Here is a 23,391-nt window from a genome sequence, read left to right on the forward strand (position 1 = left end):
CTACACTTCAAGTATCGAGTAATCATAAGTGTAAACGTTGATCTAAACAGAGGGATAAGTTGATCTTGACATCAGCTATCTCATCAAAACCTACTTGTGCTGGCAGACGATGCCTATTAGCTAATGATTCGACTGACCGTGCATGTTTTGTAAGTTTTTTCCACCGAGTCAGTCAGTTTAAAGTCATCGGTTAAGAGCCGCCCGGTGGAGTCAGTAGCGACGGCGTCAAGTGCCCTAGTGGGTTGACCAAGCAGGCTCCGTCAAATTCAGGAACAAGCACTTGGAAAGCAAGACCGGCAGCCCATCAGAAGACTCACTTCATACAGTCGTCCTTTGTTAGTGGTTTTGCATTATCATCGTTGATGGCACACGTTGGCAATCGGGCCGGAAAGTCGGAGTCCCACGACTGGAACCCGCCGAGGGCCCGGATGCCAGTGTAGAACCAAATCGGGTCCTTGCTATGAGTGGTGGTACCACCAGCCTGAGGGTATCAGAATCAAACTTGTTAATTTGGTCGGTCATTGTGTCACCACCGTGATCTTGGCGATGAACCAACTAGCCAACTGACATCGTATCGGCATTTCTCAAGGATCTCGTTGAAACGAGCTTCCACTTCGGACTTGGTGCTATGATTAGGGAGGATTTCAAAAGGTTAATGTATGAAGATGTTTGTTCTGCAAACTGTGGCTTACATGCGGCTACCCAATTCATTGTAGATAGATATCTGATGATTAGGGTGATTTGCTCCAAGTAACTGTCAGTATAAGCTGATGCTCAACACATCCATGAGAAAATCAGGTTGAGTGGACATACATTGCATTCTCCGTAGGTGTAATCTGCTAGCTTAGACGCTAGATCAAGGGTATTGTCGGGGTTGTAGACGATTTGGGAGATTGCTCTGATTTGAGTAAGGATGAGGATGATTTCACAGTCTTGTCAATTTCTCTACTCACCATTGAGTGGCAAAAAGTCAAGATGACTGGTAGGAGGGAAGAGAAAAACCTACTTCAAACATTCCTCTTTGCGGACAGGTCTATGAGGGTCAATATCAGGATTGCATTTTATTGAGGTAGATTCAGCGGCTAGGTGATTGAACAAAGCGATGAACGCGAAGTGAATGTAGTAAGCAAGCATTTTGTATTTTTGAGTTTTGCGGCGAGTTTCCGTAGCAGTGCGCTGAAGTGAATTTGTGGGTTTCAAAGAATGTGAGATCACAATAAGGTCAATGCCAGAATGTGAAGCAGTGTGGCGCGGAAGTCGGTTTCTTGAACGCTGAGTATAAGTGAAGACGAAGTTGGCGGTCTTATATATACCCACCGCGTAGCCACAAATCCACTTCCAGACCAGTTGGACATCTGTTGCTAGATGGGACGATGTCGGGGAATGTCAAAGGAGGTGGCACCAACCCCGAGCGCCCGTTTCCAAATAGCTGCCTTCCAAGGCTCGAGGGATGAAGGATACTTTACTCATCAGGAAGTTCTAGTAAACAATAGCATTCGGCCGGTCAGTCCGCCGGCGATGACAACGGAATCTGTTCAAGGAGTTGGCAACAAACAAGAATAACCGCCATGATCTGTCAAGGGTCCAGCCAAACTCATGTACCCACGTATGAAATCCAGAACCCTTTTGGAGAGCACTTTGGTAATCCGCAGGGATGAAACGTGAGGGTGCTTGATAAGCCGTAATTTAGTCCAAATTTGAACTTGGCACTATGCATTCCCGCTGGCGCTTCGAGAGTAGCTTGAAGCAGACTGGACCTGAGGCAACGGTGTATCCGCTGCGCCACGCTAAAAAAGCCGCCATTCAGCTTAATACAGTGGTTCACATCTACGTTCACAGACCAAAAAGCAATAGAGGAGAGAAAAATATGTGGGTGTGTCACAGTGTGCTTTCTTACGCTCTGGGATGCCGGTGATGAAAGAGCAAAAGAGAGTAAGATTTCAGGCATCACAGAGATAACAACAAATAAGGACAATAAAAGAAGAGAAGAAAACATCACAGTGCTTACCTGGGATGCCGGTGATGAAAGAGCAAAAGAGAGTGAGGAAAGGGGGATCACCGGCACCCAGGAGAGGAGTCTTTTAGAGTAATGAAAATAACATGATATAAAGATAATCTAAATTCATATGCTAGTAGTGAAATATAACTTATGTCATAACATGCTTGACAAAATCCAGTGGAGTAAAGTCATGGGAGCCCCTGGCAAGGAGGGTACCGGTATAATAAAGGAATGTGTGTGAATTTCTTTTGAAGAAATTGAAATTGAAATCCAAAATTGGAATTTGTTGCTATGGTACAGGCACTAAACCTTGCGTGAAAACTGTAATTAAAGGAGAAGGGGGAAATCTTTCAGCTTGCGGAATCCATGTTGTTAATGGAGAACCCCGCCATTTCCAAAAGTATACTTTTCCCAGTTATCCTGACAGCGATAGTAGGAAGAAAAATTCCAAGTAATCTTCAACTACCTGTTTTGTACGTTCACTTTGCCCATCTGTCTGCGGATGATAGGCCATGGATAACACCAACAAAGTGTTAAAAGATTTCATTGGTGCCTTCCAGAAATCACTAACAAAGGTACTGCCCCTTTCTGAAACAGTCCTATCCTGTAGATCATGTAATATGAAAACATTTTTACTAGACAAGCCCACCAAAACCGCCAACAAAGGCACCTGCTTGCATGGAATGAAATATGTCAGATTGCTTAACAAATCAATTACCGCCAGTGGAGGACTTCCTGTCACTTTTGAACAGATCTGGAATTCCAGATTTTGCAGGGAAATCTGGAATCTGGAACTCTGGATCACTTTGGGGATCTTTGGGGACCCAGATTTCCTTGCAAAATTTGATATCTGGTGGCTCAGATCTGACTTTCCAGATCAACAGGAAGTCCTCCAGTATAGAGTCAAAAATGCCCAAACCAGGCAACTTAACAAAGATATTCATCCCTATCACATCCCATGGCTTGGAATCATTTAGAGAACTCTCAAGTTAATTTTAATGTACTTAGTAGCAAGGTTTTGGGAGAGAAAAATCTGTCTTCTGCACATTTTATGAAGAAGTTGCAATGAAAGAGAGGAGTCTCCTGTCTTGCATATTTTGCAGAACACATCTTCTGGAATTTTGTCTTGGTCTAGGAGAAAATCCTGTCATTTGTTTTGGAATTTTTTATATTTGATGCCCACAATTAGTTCAGCAAAAGAGCATTAATTCATTTCCAGAAGAATGGCTGGGTTGAGGGTATCCCACCTCTAAACTGGTATGAACTCCACCAAGGATGATTTCATCCCAGATACCCTCAACTCAGCCATTTCTGCGGGCAGTGTTAATTTGTGCTCAAAGTGCTTCCAGAGCGTTTTGTCGAGAGGTTTTTTGGTTCTTATGAAACCCTACTTGCATTGATTTTTGGACTCTTCAGGCGATGTTAGATGTGAACAAGTAAACTTAAGTAGACTGGGATCTTAATAAAAAAGGATCACAAATGATATAGGATATGGATGATCTACAAAACTATACGGGTGAAAAGTATATATCGCATGGGGGGGTGCCCTTGCGGGGGGTCCCCGGAATTACAAATTGGATACAAAAGAGGACAGAGCCATATGAAGGCTTGGAAATGGAGACAGCTGTGCAGAGGTACTATCATATCGAGGCGAGTTAGGAAAAATAAGCCGGCGTTCAGTTCGGCACGAAATCACGAAGGAATTCATTGATTATTAATTGGATCCTGGCAGCTTCAGCATTTTCTTCTTCTCGGTCAGAGTTGGAAGACTGCCCACCCGGCAGGACTTGGATTGCATCCACCCTGTCAGAAACGGCGAAGTCGGAAGATCCATGAGCTGGGCCCTCGAGAGATTCGTCATGATCGTCGAACACGAAGTCGGCATCCTCGTCATACGGTGATGGATTTGACTCCGACCACAACAGAGTGCGCTCCTCCTGGGTCTGCAGCCGTCCTTGCGCTTCCGGGTATGGGGCCGGAGGCGTGCCAAGCCTGGTCTCCGGGGCGCTCGGGTAGTGCCAGCGCATGGTCCAAATCCTGGGATGGTCGACCTGGGTCGCCCTCTTCGTGTTCACGTCGAGCAGCTGCTCCCACGAGCGGGCTTTCGCAAGCGGATGCAGGTATGTCAGCTTCTTTTGTCGATGCGGGTCGCTTCGCGGCCGGCGAGATGGACCAGGGCGACGCGGGGGCGGACGCCGGGCTCGCAGTTTGAGCATCCTCTCTAAATATCAAAGACGCATTTTTGGCGTGGAGAGGATGATTATCAGGATGGGTCAGAAGACAAAGAAAGCAAAGCATCATGCACTGGTCTGTGCATTTGACTTACGAACACTTCCCCGAGCGCCATGCGTCGTTTCATTCATCTCGTGGTATCGAGAAAGGAGCAGATATAAGATTGGTTTTCTGCGGCTCGGGAGACCAGTAAAAGTTGAGGGCCTTGGGTTTGTCGGTTTAAGACAAGTCCGTAAATCGATCTGACTGGCGGAGAACTGGATGGGTTTCTATAAGTCAGTTGGATGGTACTGGGATTACTTGATGTCTGGTGGGGAGGATATATAGTGGCTTTGTGAAGGCTGGGGGCAAGATAAGGTGCCCCAGGCTGAGCCTACTTAAAAGGGTGCTCAGTTGCTATCTACTGAGCGATGTTTACTTCCGCTTCTCACTCTTCACCCTCTTCACCTGAGCCAGGTGCATCCCGACAGCCCACAGGTGTGTCCAAACCCACACACAACTCCGGGGAATATTCGGCTCCAATTCTGGAGCTGAGTCCCCAGACCATTGTCCACTCTGGCAAAACTGGATACAACAATGGTTGCGCATTGCCTCAGGCTCCAGATTTCAACAGCTTACAGCAGCGTAGCAACAAAACAAAGGAGGCTGAGTTGACGACCCGCGGACAGAACGTCGGCGGCGACTACCCTATCATGTCCTTTCTGGTTGGTGGAAATCTAGCTGATCAGTGCGGGTTTGTGGGAGCCATCCTGGCCAACACGCTTTCGCCGAACTTCCCGTTTGTGCTTTCCGCTCGGCAGATGACTTGGCATTGGCGAGAAGGAACCACGCCCTTTGTAGTGTACCAAAGGACCCCTTTGTACCAATCGATCGGGCATCAGATTCAAGTATTGCGTGTACTATATCGTTACTTGCTATCTTCTACCGCGACCTTCGGAATTGGTGCGGACAAATTGGGTGGACAAGAGTGACAGTCACCTTCCCCAATACAGTTAGGTGAATATTTGATGGGGTCTTTCGTGCATAATCCAGCAGTTTTTGCAATTACAAGAGATGAGGCCCCAATTATAAACACCTTTTTGAGATATTTTCGAAAAGTTTTTGAAAATGAACTGAAAAGTATTTGAAAACAAAATGAAAACATTTTTTTTTTCAAAAATGGTTCAAACACACCTCCTGGGTGTATTTGAGTGCATCTGCAGTATTTTTGGAATTAAAAAGATTTCAAAAAGAAGTTCAATTTCTTTTTTGGGCAAGTTCAAAAACTTTTCAAAAATATCTCAAAAAAATGTTTATAATTGTTCACTTCAATGATGAAAAAGAGATATAGAAGGGCACTTCTCTCACTCTGCGTATCGATGTAGGTGTATGTAGATAGCAAGGTCTGGCTTGGACGCCTGTTTTGGGAGGCGGAAGGACTGTTTCCAAGCCACGCCCTGGACGGTTACGAGCTTCGAGATGAGTGAGATGAAACCCAGCAGATGAACCAGTCCTAGAGGGGGCAGTGGTTGTCGTGGCGTCGACTGGAGGCTGCAGCCAGGGGGTGTCTGCCATGGGGAGAGTGGTGTGCCGGAGCCGACGTCATCCTGCAAACTCAACCACTCCAATCACCATCATCATCACCTTCGCATCAACCATTTCTCAACAGAACATCCTATCCCTCCGCAAACATGGCTTCGAACCCTGCCATGCCCTCCCAAGTCGACGTGCTCATCATCGGTGCTGGCCCAACGTCAGTCCATTGCTCAACTTTCCATACCATCAAACACGCTGACTGACCGACTGGCCATGGACATTTTAGTGGACTAGGTGCCGCGCGCAGATTGCATCAATTGGTGGGAGCCGTCATATGAGCTTGGATCGCTGGGGTATTTGATGTATGCTGACTGGGAATATTGATCGATGGGGGTACAGAAAAACGAGTCTTACTTGGTCGTTGACGAGCAGTCTCAGGCGGGTGGGTTAGCATCGACCGACGTGACTGATGAAGGATTTTTATTCGATGTAGGAGGGTAAGTTTCACAACACCTCTCTTCTTTCTTCTTCGTCTCTCCCACTGACTTGTGTTTCGAACCACAGGCATGTAATTTTCTCACATTATCAGTATTTCGATGACATGATTCATGAGGCGTTACCACAAGATTCCGACTGGTTAACTCACCAACGCATCTCGTATGTTCGAAGCAAAAACTCCTGGGTCGCTTATCCTTACCAAGTTCAGTTCTATGTTTTCACTTGTCATCCTGTGACTTGCTGGATTACTGACCTTTGTTTTCTTTTGAATGAAAACGTCCACAGAATAACATCAGTCAATTGCCGATCGAATATCAAGTCAGTTGTATTGACGGTCTCATAGATGCGGCAGAAGAGCGAACGAGAGCAGTCGGAAAACCTAAAAACTTCGACGAATGGATCGTGCGCATGATGGGTGAATATATACACACACAAACATAAAACCCCGGCCATTTCTGATTTACTGCTAACAATGATCGATGTTATCTCTCTGTTGAAGGGGTCGGATTGGCGGATTTGTTCATGCGACCTTATAACTTCAAGGTCTGGGGAGTCCCCACGACAATGGTCAGTGGAAGATGCGCCTCTAGCGATCACCAGTAATCTAAATTTGCCTACAATTCTATTTCCAGATGCAATGCGAATGGTTAGGAGAACGAGTGGCCGCGCCGTCGTTGAAGCTAGTCGTGAAGAACACGCTGTACAAGAAGGAAGCAGGGAACTGGGGCCCGAATGCGACGTTCAAGTTCCCGGCGCATGGGGGCACCGGCGCGATCTGGAAAGCGGTCAGCCGATGCATCCCGCAAGACCGCTTCCGATTCGGCCGCCGACTCGTCTCCGTCGACGGCCAGAAACGCGTCGCATCCTTCGACGACGGCTCCCAAGTCTCGTACAAGAACATGATCAGCTCGGTCCCCTTGGACCTCTTCTGCGGCTTGATCGACCAGGAGAAACAGGCTCCTGCACCCTCGCTGAAAACCGTCGCCGACGGCCTCGTGTTCTCTACCACCCATGTCGTCGGATTCGGAATCCGTGGCCTCCCAACGGTTAGCTATCCTCTCATTACTGGAAGAATGTACATTTTTTTTGCTGATCGGAGCGTTCTATATTCATACAGGGAGCCATGAAAGGTAGTTGCTGGCTGTACTTCCCCGAAGATGACTGCCCGTTCTATCGTGTCACTGTCTTCTCCAACTATTCGCCTAACAACTGTCCTCAGAAAGACGCCAAGCTCAAGACCATACAAACCGCGGATCCTTCGATGGGTGGCCAAGCAGATTTGCAAACCGCGAAGGAAGGGCCATGTGCGTCCATCCTCTGTGTCTCCGGCGCAAACCTATTTCCACTCTTGCTCAGATTATCATGAAAACATGATAGGATGGGAGGTGAAAGTAATGATTTTTAATTTCCTGCTTCTATAGATTGGTCATTGATGTTAGAGATCTGTCAATCGAAGATGCGACCCGTCGACGAGCCAAACATCATCAAAGACTCGCTAAAAGGCTTGATCAACACGCAAATGATCGAGCCGAATGCCGAGATCGTCTCGATCTACCATCGCAAATTTCACCACGGCTACCCTACGCCCAGTCTTGAGCGAGAATCCGTCAGTCAAACCTGTCCCATACATAGTGAAATATTCTGAACGTTCTCTTGCTTCCTCTGTTTTTGTGTGGTCGCAATGGATCGGTTGTAGCAATTGAAAACCGTGCTGCCTGCGCTTAAAGAAAAGTATTCGATTTGGTCACGTGGAAGGTTTGGATCTTACCGATATGAGGTATGAGCGGAATTCATTTCCATGAATATTCGGAATCCATCAAATGCTGACCATCACACACGGTTCTCTGCTTCTTTGGCGTGTCTTGGATTAAATTACGGTGGTATAGGTTGCTAATCAGGACCATTCTTGGTAAGCTTCCATCTTTCCACTGCGCTATCTCCGCCTCATCCAAAACTTCAACTGTCACACTTTAATTATATGTATCTGGGTTTTTTAAAAAACTGATGAATTTGAAAAACTATTTTTGTTTTACTTTTCGCGAATCTGATTTTCGCAGTATGATTGGAGTCGAAGGTTTGCCCCTTTCTGCGTTTCATTTTCCTCCTTGATTTTTGCATGACTGAACCGGGCGGGTTCACATTTTTTACAGCTGTTGATAATATCCTATTCGGGGCGCCTGAAATGACTTTGAACGAGCCTGACTGGGTTAACGGGTAAGCAATCTACCACGGGAAGAGAGTTCTTCTATCCCCACATCGCAGATTTGGTTACCAGTGGCTCACCCCACACCATGTTTTTGCTTTTGTGTTATCAGCCGCAAGAATACTGAACGTCGCTTGGACTAATCGATCTGCCCTGATCTGCTCGTCTTGGATATTTACACGGTTTAGTCTTACATATATATACATTTTCGCCATGTAACTTGAAAGAAACACCGTGCAACTATCTTCCATAGATCTTCCTTGATTCTTGCTCTCCGCGACAGACGAAAGCTCACAGACGATGTGTTTTCCTGTTTTTTAGAGGATTGTATCTTCTCTTACATGCTTTTTTTCTCTTTTGAACAAGAAAAACCAGATTCTCACAAAGAATACACCAATAGATTTCCCTCTGTCAATCCATCCTACCAACATTTTTCCTGTTTTTTTTTTCTATTTCTTTCGAGGTAAAACATACCTTCCGCGCGAATTGCTCCCCTCCAAGGGAGAGGACTGGCCAGGCTTTGTGGCTTGCAAAATGTTTTCAAATTTGGCACGGGGAACGAAAATATATTTTGGGAATATCTACGGAACAAGATGAGATCCTTTTTGCAACATAAAAAAATGGGTCAACTCGTGGACATGAGGCACGGTCGAACGGCGGGCGGCCTCAGCCCACCGGACTGTGCAGATGTCAAAAGTCAACCTCTGAGGTGTGAGCAGGCAGATTGCAACGTCAGAAATGGGCAGGCAGCCGTCAAGGCTTCCAAGGTGCCGGTGACCACCGGGCGGAAGACGGTGAGAAAATGTGCAGACAGTAGCGTGCGAGACAGCCGTGAAAGCTTCCAAGGTGATCGTGCCAGTGACCACCACTGATCTCAAATGTGCGGAGTGCCAAATAGCCCCCAGCTGCACCCCAGTAGACCGGAAAGTGGCTATACAATAGGCCCCGGGGGAGTGTTCCCGCACCTACAGGATAGGCGCTTGGCGCAGTTCGGTACATCTCGCAAATTTTCGCAATCCATCTCTGATTTACATATGTACATGTCTAGTTGTGTGGACCCACGCGGCCTTTGCTGCGCGCAGCAGAGTGAAACCTATGTCCGCGAGCTCTCCATCATTGTCGAGGGCCAAGTCCCAACAAGACGTTCAAGCATCCCGGTCCCCACCCAACTCCGCCGGATTGACTTCACCCTCAATGAACAACTCGGCCACTAACCACCCGTTCTCACCAACCTCGCCTGCCAACTCGAACTGATCAACCTCATCCTCAACCAACATCTATCCTGCCAGCTATCAATACACGTTCCCAATTTCTTTGTCCTTGTGAGTACTTTTAATCTTTCTCAGCGTACCAAAGCTGTTCACGGTTTGCATGGCGGACCCAATCTTGCATATGTGGATGGGACGACATGTAGGCTATTGCAGTTCATAGCTGAGGATGTACAATCATCACCGTTTGTACCCAGTTCTATCTTTACAAACCATGTATAGCAATCAAGAAAACACCCCACGTCTCACTGGAAACCCAAAACAAACAGTGTCCTTTGGCTCGCTCTTGCCCAGTAATTCAGGTCTTCAGCCCGGTTTTTACCGTGATATCGAAAGAACCACTGCTTTTTCACAAAACCCTCCTCAGCACTTCGGCCATCACACGACCAGTATGTTCTTGTGTTTTTTGAATATTTTGATATGCTCAGATTTATCATATATGTACAAACGCGCTGTAGGTCATTTTTATCACCAGGGAAGCTACTCGGGCGATGGCACTCGCTATCCTCACAGTGCGCCCGGCCCAATCACAGATCACCATCACAAAGCAAGCCGTGGTGTTATCTATCCCGCTCCCAAGTCAACTTGCAGTAGTCTTGACCCGGTGGGTGATCGGCCTCGCAACCCGCCACCTCAGCCATCCGCCAAGCCACAACCTAAGAAACAGCGCAAGAAACAAGCAGCTACCTCTGGTTCAACAACTCGAACAGCTGCAACTGCTCCCAAACCTACGCTTGAGGAGAATGCTCCTGCTGCTGATGGTTGTCACCATCCTCTTCCCGCCTCAATCCGATCAGGTGTTATTACCGAACTCGAGGGGGCAGCAAATGAGTCTTGTTCCCTAAATCTTCCCCCCAATGCTGATGATCCATCTTGCAACAATCCTACCCCATCCCTTCATGTAGATGAGCGATCTCGCAATAATCCTGCCCCATCCCTTCAGCAAGGTCTGAGATCAGCCCCGCCGCTCAAAGGTGTATCCGATCCACTCCCCAGAAAGAACAAGAAGTGTAATCGAAGCCAGGGTGAAGATGGTCGCAAAGTCCTCCCAGCACCAAGATCCTACTCCGAACTCCTGAAGGACTCGATTGGCAATCTGGTGGCTGAGGCTCAGGAAAGATCGAAAGGTGCAATGTCCGATGCGGATCGGTGTTTCTTTGTTGAGTTTCACATGGAGCAACGTAAGCTGCTGGCTATAAAGGCAATTGAGCGCGAGGTTTCTGTTGAAATGATTGACAAATTCTTGTAAGTACCTGCCTTGCATCAGTCACATTTTCTCTTGACAGCTGAGACGAAGTTTTTCATGTACAGAGGCAAATCTTTACCCATTCAAAAGCCATCCGATTGGATTCGCTTCCGGAAGACACAGCCCGCTCGTGATGTCTTTTGTGGTCGTAAGTATTCCCTTTCTACAATTGTAACGATCCATACACTGATTGCTTACATGTACTACTCAGGAGGCAAGGGGGGGATTGCTCAGAAAGATGGCATGGCTCGGGTATCAGAGCTTTATGAGGCAGCCGGACGAAAGCTACCTGCAGACGCCGAAGAGGATAGACCATCCAAAGCTGGTGATAGATCCAATGTACTCACCCCATCTGAGCTAGCGCTTGACGACGACTCCAAGGCAGACAACAATAGTGGGGTGGCCGCTGCATCCCTTGCCTCTTCTAGGGTTGGTCCTCCAGGATTGCGGGCCACTGTTTCGCTGGCTCAAGCATCAGGTTGTGTTCAAGATTTCTTGGATGCCTGGGCGATTCAGGGACGTTTTTTAATGTTTCAAATTGTGATTCGGATGTTTCGCCTGATCAACTTGCAATCAGGCAAATCGTGTTTCAAAAACATACAATTGCGAGATGATTCTGTTTACAGTATCAAAATATATTGGCCGCCACTCTTATCAACTGACAACAACCACCCACGGGGCCACCCCGTTTGTTCAAATTGCTGAGGATCTAGATGGGCCAAATACTTTTGGGAATCGTTTGCATGCGTGGGTTGTAGGCCATACATCTGATTATATTTCCTCAGCACTTGATCCAGACCCCCCAAACTCCAAGCATTCACTGAAGGTGACCACACGTATGGCACGACTTGCTGGTCAGTGGACTAGGCTGATTGACTGCTACTTTATATTTGTTTCTGCTGACTGGTTTGCCTTCCTCCCAGCTAAAAAAACCAAAAACGTTTTCACCACATGGCCTTGGACGAACTGCGAGGAGAGACTAGCCAAACAAAGGTTTAGGCTGGAGCTGAATCCCCGGATGAGAACACCGATCAAGAATATCACCAACCCAAGTCGCTACCTGGGGCCAGGCGATATCAGGCAGCTCCATCTTGACTTGGATGACAAATTCATCAACATAGTCCGAATCACAACTGCTACGTCTTCACAATTGTCTTCCGGAGCGACCAAACGCGTGCGCTCCGACAAGTCTAGCTCACATTGCTCCTCAAGATCAGGGTCCAGAACTCCCTCTGAGTCGTCCAGCCCTCAAAGGAAAGGTGTTGTCAAGAAACACTGCTACTCAATAAAATTGTCCAGCGACAAAGACAATTCCGATTCATCAAATGAACGTTCTGACTCTGACTAGAATCTAATCAGACATCTCTTGTTTTATTTTTCTTTCTCCCAGCTGTTTGTCACCACCTGTTCTGCAATTTTAATCCCTGTTATGCTGTCTTTTTTAACTTGTCTTACTATGATAACTTTGTCTGTTTTCCATTTGTCTACCTAAATCTTGTGTTGATTGCTCTGTCCTGTTGGGCTAATAATACTTGTCAAATATTCTTTGTTAAGCAGTCCAATTTGGGTCAAACACATTTATCACCACTCATTTGTAAGGATTAATCCCCCTTAGGGGGTTAGTCCAGAATCAATGGCTAGTTGGTGAAACCTTTAATCTGCTTGGGGTAGGAAGGACTTAAACTCCACTACGCTCACAGGGAGTGTAGCGGTAAATGTTGTGTACAGATTTTTGCTGTAAATAATCACCGCTACACTAACACTCAGAGTAGCTTTTGTTGCGCTAAACAAATTTTTTCCAAAATTAGGATAACTGATCTTAGGTCATGCTATGCTACAGAAAAGTTGCCCTACACTACAGAAAATTGAAGAAACTGAAAAAAGTTAAAATTATTTAATGAAACAAAACAAACAACAGAAAGGGGAGAGAAAATGATCAAAATCAGAATTGAAGTGTGTTTCTGAGGTATAACAAGGAAGGAGTACATACATTGCTTGATTTTTATCAGAATGACTAGAAAGAGGTTAAAAAAATAAAAGTTTGCAATCATATTTGTTTTTAATGTTGAACTTTCATCTCTCTATGTGTTTTTTCTTTCACCATTCTTGTTGATAATTTATAATGACTGATATGGCAGTGGTTCCCGCTAACAGCAACTTAATGAAGCCAGCCCGGTGCTCCTAGACTGCTTCCAAAAACACCAAATCATTTATCAATAATATTGAGATCAAAAATTAAACAGGAAGATAAAAGTTACCCCTGAGCATTGGTTTTCACATTGCTGGAACCAAAAATTCCCAGGGGTGAAAGAAAGTAAAGCAAAGGAAGCCAAGAAAGTCAAGCAAGACAAGGCAAGAAAGTCAAGCAAGGCAAGCCAAACTTGTTAATTGTGTGAGAGTTTCTAAACATTTCACCTCCAAAAACCCAAAGGGTACAGAGGTGAAAGACATTCAAGTAAGGCAACCTATAATAGTGGGTTTTTTCAGTGTATTTAAAAATTTCACCACTGTGAACCCAAAACTCTCTAGAGGGGAAATCAAGTCAGGCTTGTGGCTTTTTTGAGAGTTGTTAAACATTTGCCTCAACTGGACCCTTCCCAGAGGTGAAATGTTTTACCCTGAGAACTGCATTTGGGGCAGTCGGCTGATAAAATTAAATACTCAACCAATTATTAACACTGTGATGTTATGTTTGAGGGAGTTGGCTGAATCACTGATACTTTACTCAACAATATGGTTATAAATGAATCAAGGAAGGAAATTCCTCCACTGTGGACTTTTCAGTGTTGCCTCTTAGTCAAAAAAATGCCCATTAAGTGTAGTCCAGTTCATGCAAATAAAACTATTGCCATAAAAATGGAAAAATCTAGATGACACCCAATGTTATGAGGTAGATGATGGAGATTAATAAAAATCAAAGACAAAATTCTTTCACACTACCACACCAAAACTGCAAGCACAAGATTATCAAGCCACAAGATTGTCAAGCATGGACTGTTCCATAGATTGTACAACATGATCAATGTTATCATTGTACTCATCTTCTCCCAGTTCATCATCTTCATCAGCATGAAAATCATTATTTTGTGGAAGAGAGTTGGAGGGATCATTGGCTTGAGGTCTTTCCTCAGCATGATTGATGCTGGAGGCTCTTGAACCGGTATTTCTGGTAGCTGAAGCTCTATTTTCGGCACCAATTTCATCTGTACCTTCAGTGAAAACTGTCTCGTCCCAAACATAACCAGGGATGCCTGAGAGTTGGGTTTTCTTCATCAGAAGAACAATCTTCTTGATTTGCTGCTCCCATAGTTCCAGAAGAGAATTATCGCCAGTTTGTTGGGCAGTATTTTCGAAGACCTCAATTATGTGACTATCCCAATCAACTTGGAGTCTACCTATTGAAATCAACCTTTGATGCATGAGGACTATCACCGAAGAGATCTTCTCATTTAGATTGCTGAGAGAGCCAAGACAATCATGTGAGATGAATGCCTGTAGGTCTTGTGGGATGTCGATCGCATCATCGCTTACTCGGGATATGCTACGCAAGATGTCCCAAATAACTATGTGCTGCAAGGTTGCCCAGCGGAGGGCCCAACGGACCTCCCATCCAATCCGACGTTTTTCCTCGTTTCCACGTTTGAGGCTAGCTAGATATCGAATACCCCGTTGGGTATTTATATCAATAGCCCATGGCTCATTCCCATTGGTGAAGAGACCATCATTCCAAAAGGGGTCATCTGGCAACAGACAAAGAAGCTCGGCATACTCGATTGTTGGAGGTGCATGTTGTGTTGGGCAAGCGGTTCTGAATGCCAAAGATCGAGTGTTGTACGCATTAAGTGAGGTCCGTAGTTGATCGGCGCGCGCTCGGACCGATTTTATCAGTCTTTGGTTTGCACGGGTGCCTACGAGCGAACCAGATTGATGATATTCAGTATCAAGAGTGGGGGTGCCAGCAGATTGCGCAATTAAAAGATAAAACTCACCTAGTGTAGTGTGCTCTCCGGCACGGCACGATTGTAATAGCGGCTGTTTCTCCTCTGCCAACGCCAGAAATCGCCTTCGCACATCAATTTTTGTGTACCAGACTTTCCACAATAGGTCACTTTGAGGTCCTGATACAATATATCCCTTTTTTGTTACATTAGCTGTTGAATATTTAGCAATGATGGAGCAGATGGAGAACTCAACGTGTCAGATTGTCTATCAGAGCATGTGGGCCAATTGCACTGCGTTGATTCCTAATACGGTTTGCAATATCTCGGCATGAATCAGCACGTGAGATAGCCTGTTCTACGGTGGGGGTGGGTTGCTGCCTGTAGAGCCAACAATTATTTAACCAAGATGTGATTACTCACAATCGAACAACATGACTTACCAAGATTCATCAAGTTCCTCCTGCAAACAAAGGAGGTGCCCCAACTCTTGCCTTGCCTTTTCCCAAGTGTGGTTGAAGTTCAGATGATAATTCTGTTCAAGCAACCACTGCTGTTCAAAGAACAGATCGGTATAGTTTGAGCCAGGTGTAATTGGATTTGGTAGGCTGTGGAGTTGCCGAATACTTTCTGCAGAACACTTTATTATTTCATTGCAGTTTTCGAGCTTCCTCAGCAACCAAATACCAGAACTTTCAGTGAGCTGAGACGAGTAGTATTCGGCTCGATCTTGGAAGGATATTAGTCGATGTAACCGATTTGATACCCGAAGAGTTGAGACAAGAGGGGACTGGAATGCCCAGAATCTCTCCAGCCCCTCACCGTCTGATAGACCCCACCAATCATTGAACCGTGGATTGTACTTAACCTGGCACGACCATTCATGCACATACGCATGAAAGACAGAGGTTCCAAATCGGAGGTCGCTTATCCGATCACTTAAAAGATTTCGCTGGTGTGAAGCTTGTCAGCACAAAATATCAAGCAATCAAGTGATAAGGTGGATCCGATGTAGCTTACTTTTACAACATGTGCCTCCAGGTGACAACCAATATCATAAAGGATGCCCACTTTTTGGTTGGGGAAGTTGTCAAGAAGGTTGCGGATAATTGAGATTGGGTAGTAGAGCCTTGAATCAATACAAATCAATTTTCAATCTCCTATTGAATGCTTATTTTCCGTACATGAAAAAAAACATAATTTTCGCCTGTTTTATAGATGTTGGTCAGCATTAACGGAACATCATGGCGACATGTGCTGGCAAAGATCCCATTGTCATTGCATTTATCCCAAGTGGATCCGTTTCGGGTGTCGTTGGCGGCTGTATGCAAATCGGAGCACGGTGGCTTGAGATGATTGTAAGACAATGCGGAAGACAAAAAATATGAGCAGAGTACATTACATGAAGAGGAAAGATCAAATGTACTGACATCAATTCCAGTGGCAGACAACCGTTCTATGTCACTCGCAATCTTTGAGGGGGGAAGAAAAAGATCGGGATATTGCTCGTCGCGGGGATTGTCCTTGCTAGCATAAGCATAATGCCGCTGCTGGAAGTTGCCGTCCATTGCGATGATGAAATTTGGCTTGCTTGGATGTTGTTTGACTTCATTTTGACTAGGTCCAAAGCAACGTGGACACTTATTGGCCCATTTGTCTTCTTGGGTGAATCGTAATCCGTCTTCTAACAGCTTGCGGGAGTTAGTGAGAATCCGAACATACAGATCAATGCAGTGGGAGAAAGGTACCCGCAGGTCTCGGCGCTTGTGATCGGATCCGCGCTGATGCAAAGGTGAGTGGGAACGGCTATTCAGAAATGACGAGAGGGATTTTATGAATGCTGAGTTAGATACAGCTGATGCCTGCCAGAGGTGATGATGGTATTGTACGAGGCAAATCGAGAAGGCTGTTCAAGGTTGTTCGGCGGAGCAGGCAAAATACCCATGGTGAATCAGGCGGACAACATCAGGAGTACACTTGCAGAAGTTTACAAGTTGACCTGCCCGACGGACTACAAAAAAAGACACAAGTAAGCGGATGAGTGAAGGGATTCAAAGCACTAATACGACTAACTTGTAATGTCAATTAAATCAACCTTCCGCTGGGAGATGAGTGTTGATGGGCATTTGCACCGAGCAGGGTGAACCAAAAAATCACAGGATGCATGCGTCCAGTTCCTTGTCTTTTCCTGGTTGAGTAGGTAAGCTGCTACGACTTCGTTGTCCAGCGCGGCCCATTTCCGAGAAACTTCCTCTCGTCTTTCTGTGTATCGTTGAAGTCAAAAGTACTCTGCGTGGGCTGCAATCGGTATATCATCTTCCCACTCGTCACGGTTGTTGAGCTCGGCGTAGCTTCCAAAGAGAGGTTGAAACTCTGTATTTCCATCAGGTTGAATTCAATTGCGTTTGGCCTGCGGGCCTAAGATAATATTGAGGCGCTGGCCCAACCGTCTTGAATCAGCTTGTCGGGCACGGTTGGAGGGTTCTTGAAGTGAGGTTTGTCTCGCAATGGCCTTGCGTCTGCGTCGAGATGTTCCGGTTGATACAGTGGTAATCACTGTGTTTGTTCGGATGGTCCTCCTCCTGGATCGGATGGGGTTTGCATTGGCCATTGGGCTAGATAAGGAATAAGGGATCGGATAAGTTGGGAGAGGGCGAGTTGTCAGCAATTTCGCATTTCATGCGGCAACAGGATGATGGTTGAAAGGCTTACAATTGAACAGTTGATACCTTTACGACCGCATAAGTCAAAGCCTTATTTGAAAAGTAAAGGTTTGTGGTGCAGGATGCTGCGATGCACAGCTTGCGCAGCTGCCAGGCAGAGGTTGATGGTCAAATTTAGTTCAAGTATGGGGTAGTGGGGAGATGGATTGCGAAAATTTGCGAGATGTACCGAACTGCGCCAAGCGCCTATCCTGTAGGCGCGGGAACACCCCCCCGGGGCCTATTGTATAGCCACTTTCTGGTCTACTGGGGTGCCCAGCTGGCAAGGCTGTCCAAAACCTCCGGTAGACGAGTCTTGTATGTAGAGTCTAGTTGGCCGAGTGCAATGCCCACCAGCCAATGAGGTGTATCCTCCGCTCGGCAAGCTCCTGTGACCTTATCGGCTGTGGCAGTTCCTCCTGCCCCTGGGGAACCACTGGATGTGAGTCAAAGTCATGGATCTGCTTGACTCTGTGTTTTCAATTTTTTCAAACATAAGTCACGGAGTGGAGATGATGACAACCAAGGGTTTAAGCTTAGAAATAGGAAAAGTATTGATGGTCAGCCTGATCATTGATGTGCGAGCTCAGCGAGTGGATGGGTTGGAGGGGCAGGTGGCATTGCGGATCTCTGAAATATGGACGGTGTTTGCGGCCACATCACTCGCTAGACTGGTCAAGGAATTCTTGATCTTGCGGTGGCGGGTGTCTGCACTAACTGCAGCCACAGCAAGCTCCGTCTTGAGCAAGTTTTCCCTCACCTTTGCCTGATCCTGGGACTCCCTGATTGCATTGTTCATCCGCTCCGCTGTCTCTTTGATGCCAGCCTCGACTCAACTGTCAACTGCCTTGATGGCACTCCCAAGCTGCTTCTTGGTTTTGGTGAGCTGATCCTTCAAAGCCGAGATGCGGTCCTTGGATTCAGTGAGCTGATCCTTCAAGTAAGCTTCAAAGCAAGCCAAGATGCGGTCCTCGGATTCAGTAATCATGGCCCGTAGATCGGCCTTGAACTCTGCCATCCAGACAGGTCTGGTTAGCGCTACATACAAAAATATTTGTGGAGGAACGAGGTTAGTAGATAATCATGCATGCATGTATTATATGTCCTTCAACTGCTTACGGCGTTCCACCTGCCCAAGTTGGTGGGCCACCCAATGATAGTTGATTATTGCTAGATTCAACTGTTCACTGTTGGCCGCGCTGGGATGCTGAGCCGGATGACCTGGGTTTTGTCAAGGAGTGGGAGGAAAACAAGCCAAAACTCAACAAATGTATTTACTGTCTTGAACATGCAAATTGGTCAGTATATATTACCAATCATGTCTAGTGCAGTAGCTTTTGCGACAAAGTGATGGTGGGGGAGAGGTCTTGCATGGTGGGTGGGACCAAGGGCTGAGGGGGGAGCTGGGTGTTCATATTAAAGGAATTGAGCAGTGTGGTGTGAGGGTCTTCTACTGGATTGGGATGTCTCCTCTTGAAACCACTCCTTCCCTTTCTCATTCTTATTCCATTCCTCCCACTCATCATCTATTGTATATAGTAGAGAAAAGCTGATTACCTTCTACTGAGCTATTTCCAATAAAAGATTATTGGGTTCTAGAATTTCTCTCCAAGACACACAGGTCTTGTCTAGCCCCAAACTCCACTCACTGGATCCTACTGGATCAACCTACTGGACTGTAGTGAAGAGTCTAACAGAGACTCTTACAGCACACTCCGTAATAGGAGTGTGCCAAAGCAAACTCCGTAATAAGAGTGTGCCAAAGCACACTCCGTAATAAGAGTGTGCCAAAGCACACTCCGTAATAAGAGTGTGCCAAAGCACACTCCGTAATAAGAGTGTGCCAAAGCACACTCCGTAATAGGAATGTGCCAAAGCACACTCCGTAATAGGAGTGTGCCAAAGCACACTCTGTAATGGGAGTGCACACTCCATAATAGGATTGTGGCAAAGCACACTCCGTAAAAGGAGTGTGGCAAAGCACACTCCGTAAGAGGAGTGTGGCAAAGCACACTCCGTAAGAGGAGTGTGGCAAAGCACACTCCGTAAGAGGAGTGTGGCAAAGCACACTCCGTAAGAGGAGTGTGGCAAAGCACACTCCGTAAGAGGAGTGTGGCAAAGCACACTCCGTAAGAGGAGTGTGGCAAAGCACACTCCGTAAGAGGAGTGTGGCAAAGCACACTCCGTAAGAGGAGTGTGGCAAAGCACACTCCGTAAGAGGAGTGTGGCAAAGCACACTCCGTAAGAGGAGTGTGGCAAAGCACACTCCGTAAGAGGAGTGTGGCAAAGCACACTCCGTAAGAGGAGTGTGGCAAAGCACACTCCGTAAGAGGAGTGTGGCAAAGCACACTCCGTAAGAGGAGTGTGGCAAAGCACACTCCGTAAGAGGAGTGTGGCAAAGCACACTCCGTAAGAGGAGTGTGGCAAAGCACACTCTGTAAAAGGAGTGTGGCAAAGCACACTCTGTAAAAGGAGTGTGGCAAAGCACACTCTGTAAAAGGAGTGTGGCAAAGCACACTCTGTAAAAGGAGTGTGGCAAAGCACACTCTGTAAAAGGAGTGTGGCAAAGCACACTCCGTAAAAGGAGTGTGGCAAAGCACACTCTGTAATAAGAGTGTGCCAAAGCACACTCTGTAATAAGAGTGTGCCAAAGCACACTCTGTAATAAGAGTGTGCCAAAGCACACTCTGTAATAAGAGTGTGCCAAAGCACACTCTGTAATAAGAGTGTGCCAAAGCACACTCTGTAATAAGAGTGTGCCAAAGCACACTCTGTAATAAGAGTGTGCCAAAGCACACTCTGTAATAAGAGTGTGCCAAAGCACACTCTGTAATAAGAGTGTGCCAAAGCACACTCTGTAATAAGAGTGTGCCAAAGCACACTCTGTAATAAGAGTGTGCTTTGTAATAAGAGTGTGCCAAAGCACACTCTGTAATAAGAGTGTACCAAAGCACACTCTGTAATAAGAGTGTACCAAAGCACACTCTGTAATAAGAGTGTACCAAAGCACACTCTGTAATAAGAGTGTACCAAAGCACACTCTGTAATAAGAGTGTGCCAAAGCACACTCTGTAATAAGAGCGTGCCAAAGCACACTCTGTAATAAGAGTGTGCCAAAGCACACTCTGTAATAAGAGTGTGCCAAAGCACACTCTGTAATAAGAGCGTGCCAAAGCACACTCCGTAATAGGAGTGTGCCAAAGCACACTCTGTAATAAGAGTGTGCCAAAGCACACTCTGTAATAAGAGTGTGCCAAAGCACACTCTGTAATAAGAGTGTGCCAAAGCACACTCCGTAATAGGATTGTGCCAAAGCACACTCTGTAATAAGAGTGTGCCAAAGCACACTCTGTAATAAGAGTGTGCCAAAGCACACTCCGTAATAGGAGTGTGCCAAAGCACACTCCGTCACTGATGGACATGGTGGCTTGTCTGGAGGCTGCAAATCTTTCAGGTAGGAGCTGTCCGCAAGAATGGGCTTTGGATCAGGCAAGAGGCTAGTATCCGGCAAGGGGCTAGATTGCTTGATTGGAGGATGTTTCAGTTCAAAAATAGCAGCTGCGGATTTCCTGGTTGGAGTTTCTTTGAATATACATATATGTAAAAAGTGGTAGTATGCTAACCATTTGTCTCTTCTAGGGTATGTAATGATTGCTCCATTGCCTTTACCTGTTAAAATATGACCAAGGAACAGACAAAAATCATACAGTGAAATCCTTGCAATATTTGGGCCAGTTGAGACCAGTGGGCAACTCACAACCATTTCTATTTCTATTCTTGGGATATCATTTTCAATATCTGAATTAAACGGTTTTTCTCATTAACATCAGAAAGAGGTTTGATGCATTTTTCAGTCAGGCTTACACTGAGGTGGCATTGATTCAAGATTGTGGTAATTCCAGCCGGGGTAGTACTGGGCTGCAATATTCTTAAAGTATGTTCTGTTCTCTTCTGGACTTGACATTATTATTGCTATTGTTTTTGCTGGGAGCTGGTTTGCTTGTTTGGAAGATGAGGTTGATCAAATCAGAGAAGAGAGCTTTGGGGGGAAATTCCTGAAGGACTTTATATATCCTGACTTGACCCCCAGGGTTTTCAGGAGTTGGGGCTGGTCTTTGGAAACTCACCCCCCCCCCCCCCCCCTTCTGGCATCCATTTGTAGGAGTGTGCCCCTACAGCATGTGAGGCAGCCTTTCAAAGCTTCCAAGGTGACTGTTCCAGTGACCACTGGGAGCCACCGGGTGGAAGAAAGTGAGAACATTTGCAGCCAGCCAGTTTGTTGGTTTGTGAGATAGACAATTGCCTCCAGCTTGATTGTGCCAGTGACCGCCGGGCGGAAGACGGTGCAGGTTTTCCAGTGTCAACTCTCACTGAATCTGATTTTAAATGTGCTAAGTGCGACCTCACGCCAGCCGGTATTTGTATGTAGACCGGCAGAAATCAGGTCGTTTGACTTGACTTCACTTAAATCAGACTGCCGCAGGGCTCACTGCGTGCTTTGCCTGACAATGGACTGGGAGGCTACCCAATGGTTGGATGGCCAGAAGAAGCTCAGCAATCCGGCTTCACGGTAGGTTGATACCAGGTCAGCTCGATGTCTATTGTCAAACAAAAGCTGCCAATAATTTCCCATGTTGTGCCAACTTGCAGCTTCCGTTTTCCGCTGCTCAAGCTCCCCGCAAATGGCATCTGAGAAGACACACAATGCAACAACTCGCAGCTCATCACATATATGGTATTCAAAATTGCATAAGATTTTTTTACAGAAAATCATAAACTGCAATTTTGGCTGGGAGATGTCACTTTAAGTTTTATGCACGCTGACATCTTGCATTTTGAATACCATAATCTTTTTGGCCTGTTGTTTCCATCATCCGCTCATTCTTGTCCTTCCCCGGCCACCACCACATTCCCTTGCTCCTCACCTCCAACCCACTTAGCAGAACAACATCAACTGGTCACAGTCCCACTCGCGACTCTGAATAGTTTGTATCTGTTATCATTTAAGAATGCCTGGATACCTTTCAATTGATTGTTGGAAGCTTTGGAACGTGATATTATGATATGATTTGGGTCACATTGGACCATCACACCCAAAGCTGACAGTGGGTATTCTCACTGGGAAAGACTGGAGCAGACTCAGAGGCTGAGTCGCAGGACCTGACAGAAATCGCAAGATTAAAGAGAGTGCCTTTAAGCCAGCTGCACAAGTGAGCTTAGCCTTGGTTGGTTGCCTGCTTTGTGAGCTTTCCAGAAAAAAAATTTTCCAGCAAGAACCAGTCTTACAAGCTTTGAAATGTGTGAGATGAAGCCTTGCATAGATGGATCAGTCCCAGAGGGGCAGCTGGCTTGGTGGAGTCACATCTATTGGTGGACCAGAAGTGGGGTGTGCGAGTCGGCATCATCATTTTTTTTCTTTCCTTTTTCTTTTGATTCTTGAACAGGAAAACCCAGATTCTCAAAAACAAACCCAAATAGATTTCTTTTTGTCAACCCATCCCAGAAATATTTCCCTCTTTGCTTCTATTCCTTGCGAAGTAAAACGCATCTTCCGCGCAAATCACCCCCCTCCAAAGGAGAGGACCAACCCAAGCTTAACTAAAGCCTCTCTGAGGAGGCGTGAAGCGCTTTCAAGTACGCCCTCCCAAGGAGGGACTTGTGTTACACAAGTTCGGCAGATCACAAGGTCAACAGGCAGCCGTCAATGCTTCCCAGGTGCTGGTGACCACCGGGCAAAGGACAATGCGAACGCACGCAGACACTGAGACAGGCCGTCAGCTTTAACTGATT

The 23,391-nt window shown here is 46.2% G+C and overlaps 7 protein-coding genes across 7 annotated transcripts; 4 read left to right on the forward strand and 3 right to left on the reverse strand.

Moving 5' to 3' along the window:
- Positions 1-1,134, reverse strand: PtA15_10A365 (uncharacterized protein; the record flags this gene model as incomplete). The annotated part of the gene is made up of 7 exons (XM_053160532.1): positions 1-42; positions 138-234; positions 318-481; positions 569-626; positions 693-724; positions 814-898; positions 1,007-1,134. The coding sequence occupies 7 exons, from the start codon at positions 1,132-1,134 to the stop codon at positions 1-3; spliced, it is 606 nt and encodes a 201-aa protein (XP_053024497.1).
- Positions 1,135-3,675: 2,541 nt separating this feature from the next.
- Positions 3,676-4,362, reverse strand: PtA15_10A366 (uncharacterized protein; the record flags this gene model as incomplete). Its single annotated transcript, XM_053160533.1, has 2 exons — positions 3,676-4,220; positions 4,326-4,362. 2 exons carry the CDS (start codon positions 4,360-4,362, stop codon positions 3,676-3,678), a joined length of 582 nt encoding a protein of 193 aa, XP_053024498.1.
- Positions 4,363-4,641: 279 nt separating this feature from the next.
- Positions 4,642-5,202, forward strand: PtA15_10A367 (uncharacterized protein; the record flags this gene model as incomplete). Its single annotated transcript, XM_053160534.1, has 1 exon — positions 4,642-5,202. The coding sequence occupies one exon, from the start codon at positions 4,642-4,644 to the stop codon at positions 5,200-5,202; it is 561 nt and encodes a 186-aa protein (XP_053024499.1).
- A 699-nt stretch (positions 5,203-5,901) lies between these two features.
- Positions 5,902-8,590, forward strand: PtA15_10A368 (uncharacterized protein; the record flags this gene model as incomplete). Its single annotated transcript, XM_053160535.1, has 14 exons — positions 5,902-5,963; positions 6,033-6,066; positions 6,146-6,243; positions 6,311-6,446; positions 6,530-6,659; positions 6,744-6,811; positions 6,877-7,290; positions 7,362-7,548; positions 7,666-7,850; positions 7,941-8,021; positions 8,131-8,153; positions 8,302-8,318; positions 8,395-8,458; positions 8,560-8,590. The coding sequence occupies 14 exons, from the start codon at positions 5,902-5,904 to the stop codon at positions 8,588-8,590; spliced, it is 1,530 nt and encodes a 509-aa protein (XP_053024500.1).
- A 1,616-nt stretch (positions 8,591-10,206) lies between these two features.
- On the forward strand, positions 10,207-10,560 carry PtA15_10A369 (uncharacterized protein; the record flags this gene model as incomplete). The annotated part of the gene is made up of 1 exon (XM_053160536.1): positions 10,207-10,560. The coding sequence occupies one exon, from the start codon at positions 10,207-10,209 to the stop codon at positions 10,558-10,560; it is 354 nt and encodes a 117-aa protein (XP_053024501.1).
- A 458-nt stretch (positions 10,561-11,018) lies between these two features.
- On the forward strand, positions 11,019-12,309 carry PtA15_10A370 (uncharacterized protein; the record flags this gene model as incomplete). Its single annotated transcript, XM_053160538.1, has 4 exons — positions 11,019-11,109; positions 11,173-11,390; positions 11,539-11,815; positions 11,885-12,309. The coding sequence occupies 4 exons, from the start codon at positions 11,019-11,021 to the stop codon at positions 12,307-12,309; spliced, it is 1,011 nt and encodes a 336-aa protein (XP_053024502.1).
- A 1,619-nt stretch (positions 12,310-13,928) lies between these two features.
- Positions 13,929-21,478, reverse strand: PtA15_10A371 (uncharacterized protein; the record flags this gene model as incomplete). Its single annotated transcript, XM_053160539.1, has 9 exons — positions 13,929-14,611; positions 14,714-14,869; positions 14,951-15,079; positions 18,439-18,639; positions 18,721-18,822; positions 18,915-19,004; positions 21,225-21,270; positions 21,359-21,399; positions 21,466-21,478. The coding sequence occupies 9 exons, from the start codon at positions 21,476-21,478 to the stop codon at positions 13,929-13,931; spliced, it is 1,461 nt and encodes a 486-aa protein (XP_053024503.1).
- Between the last annotated feature and the right edge of the window lie 1,913 nt (positions 21,479-23,391).

Source organism: Puccinia triticina, chromosome 10A, assembly GCF_026914185.1.
Source record: "Puccinia triticina chromosome 10A, complete sequence".
NCBI classification, from domain to species: domain Eukaryota; kingdom Fungi; phylum Basidiomycota; class Pucciniomycetes; order Pucciniales; family Pucciniaceae; genus Puccinia; species Puccinia triticina.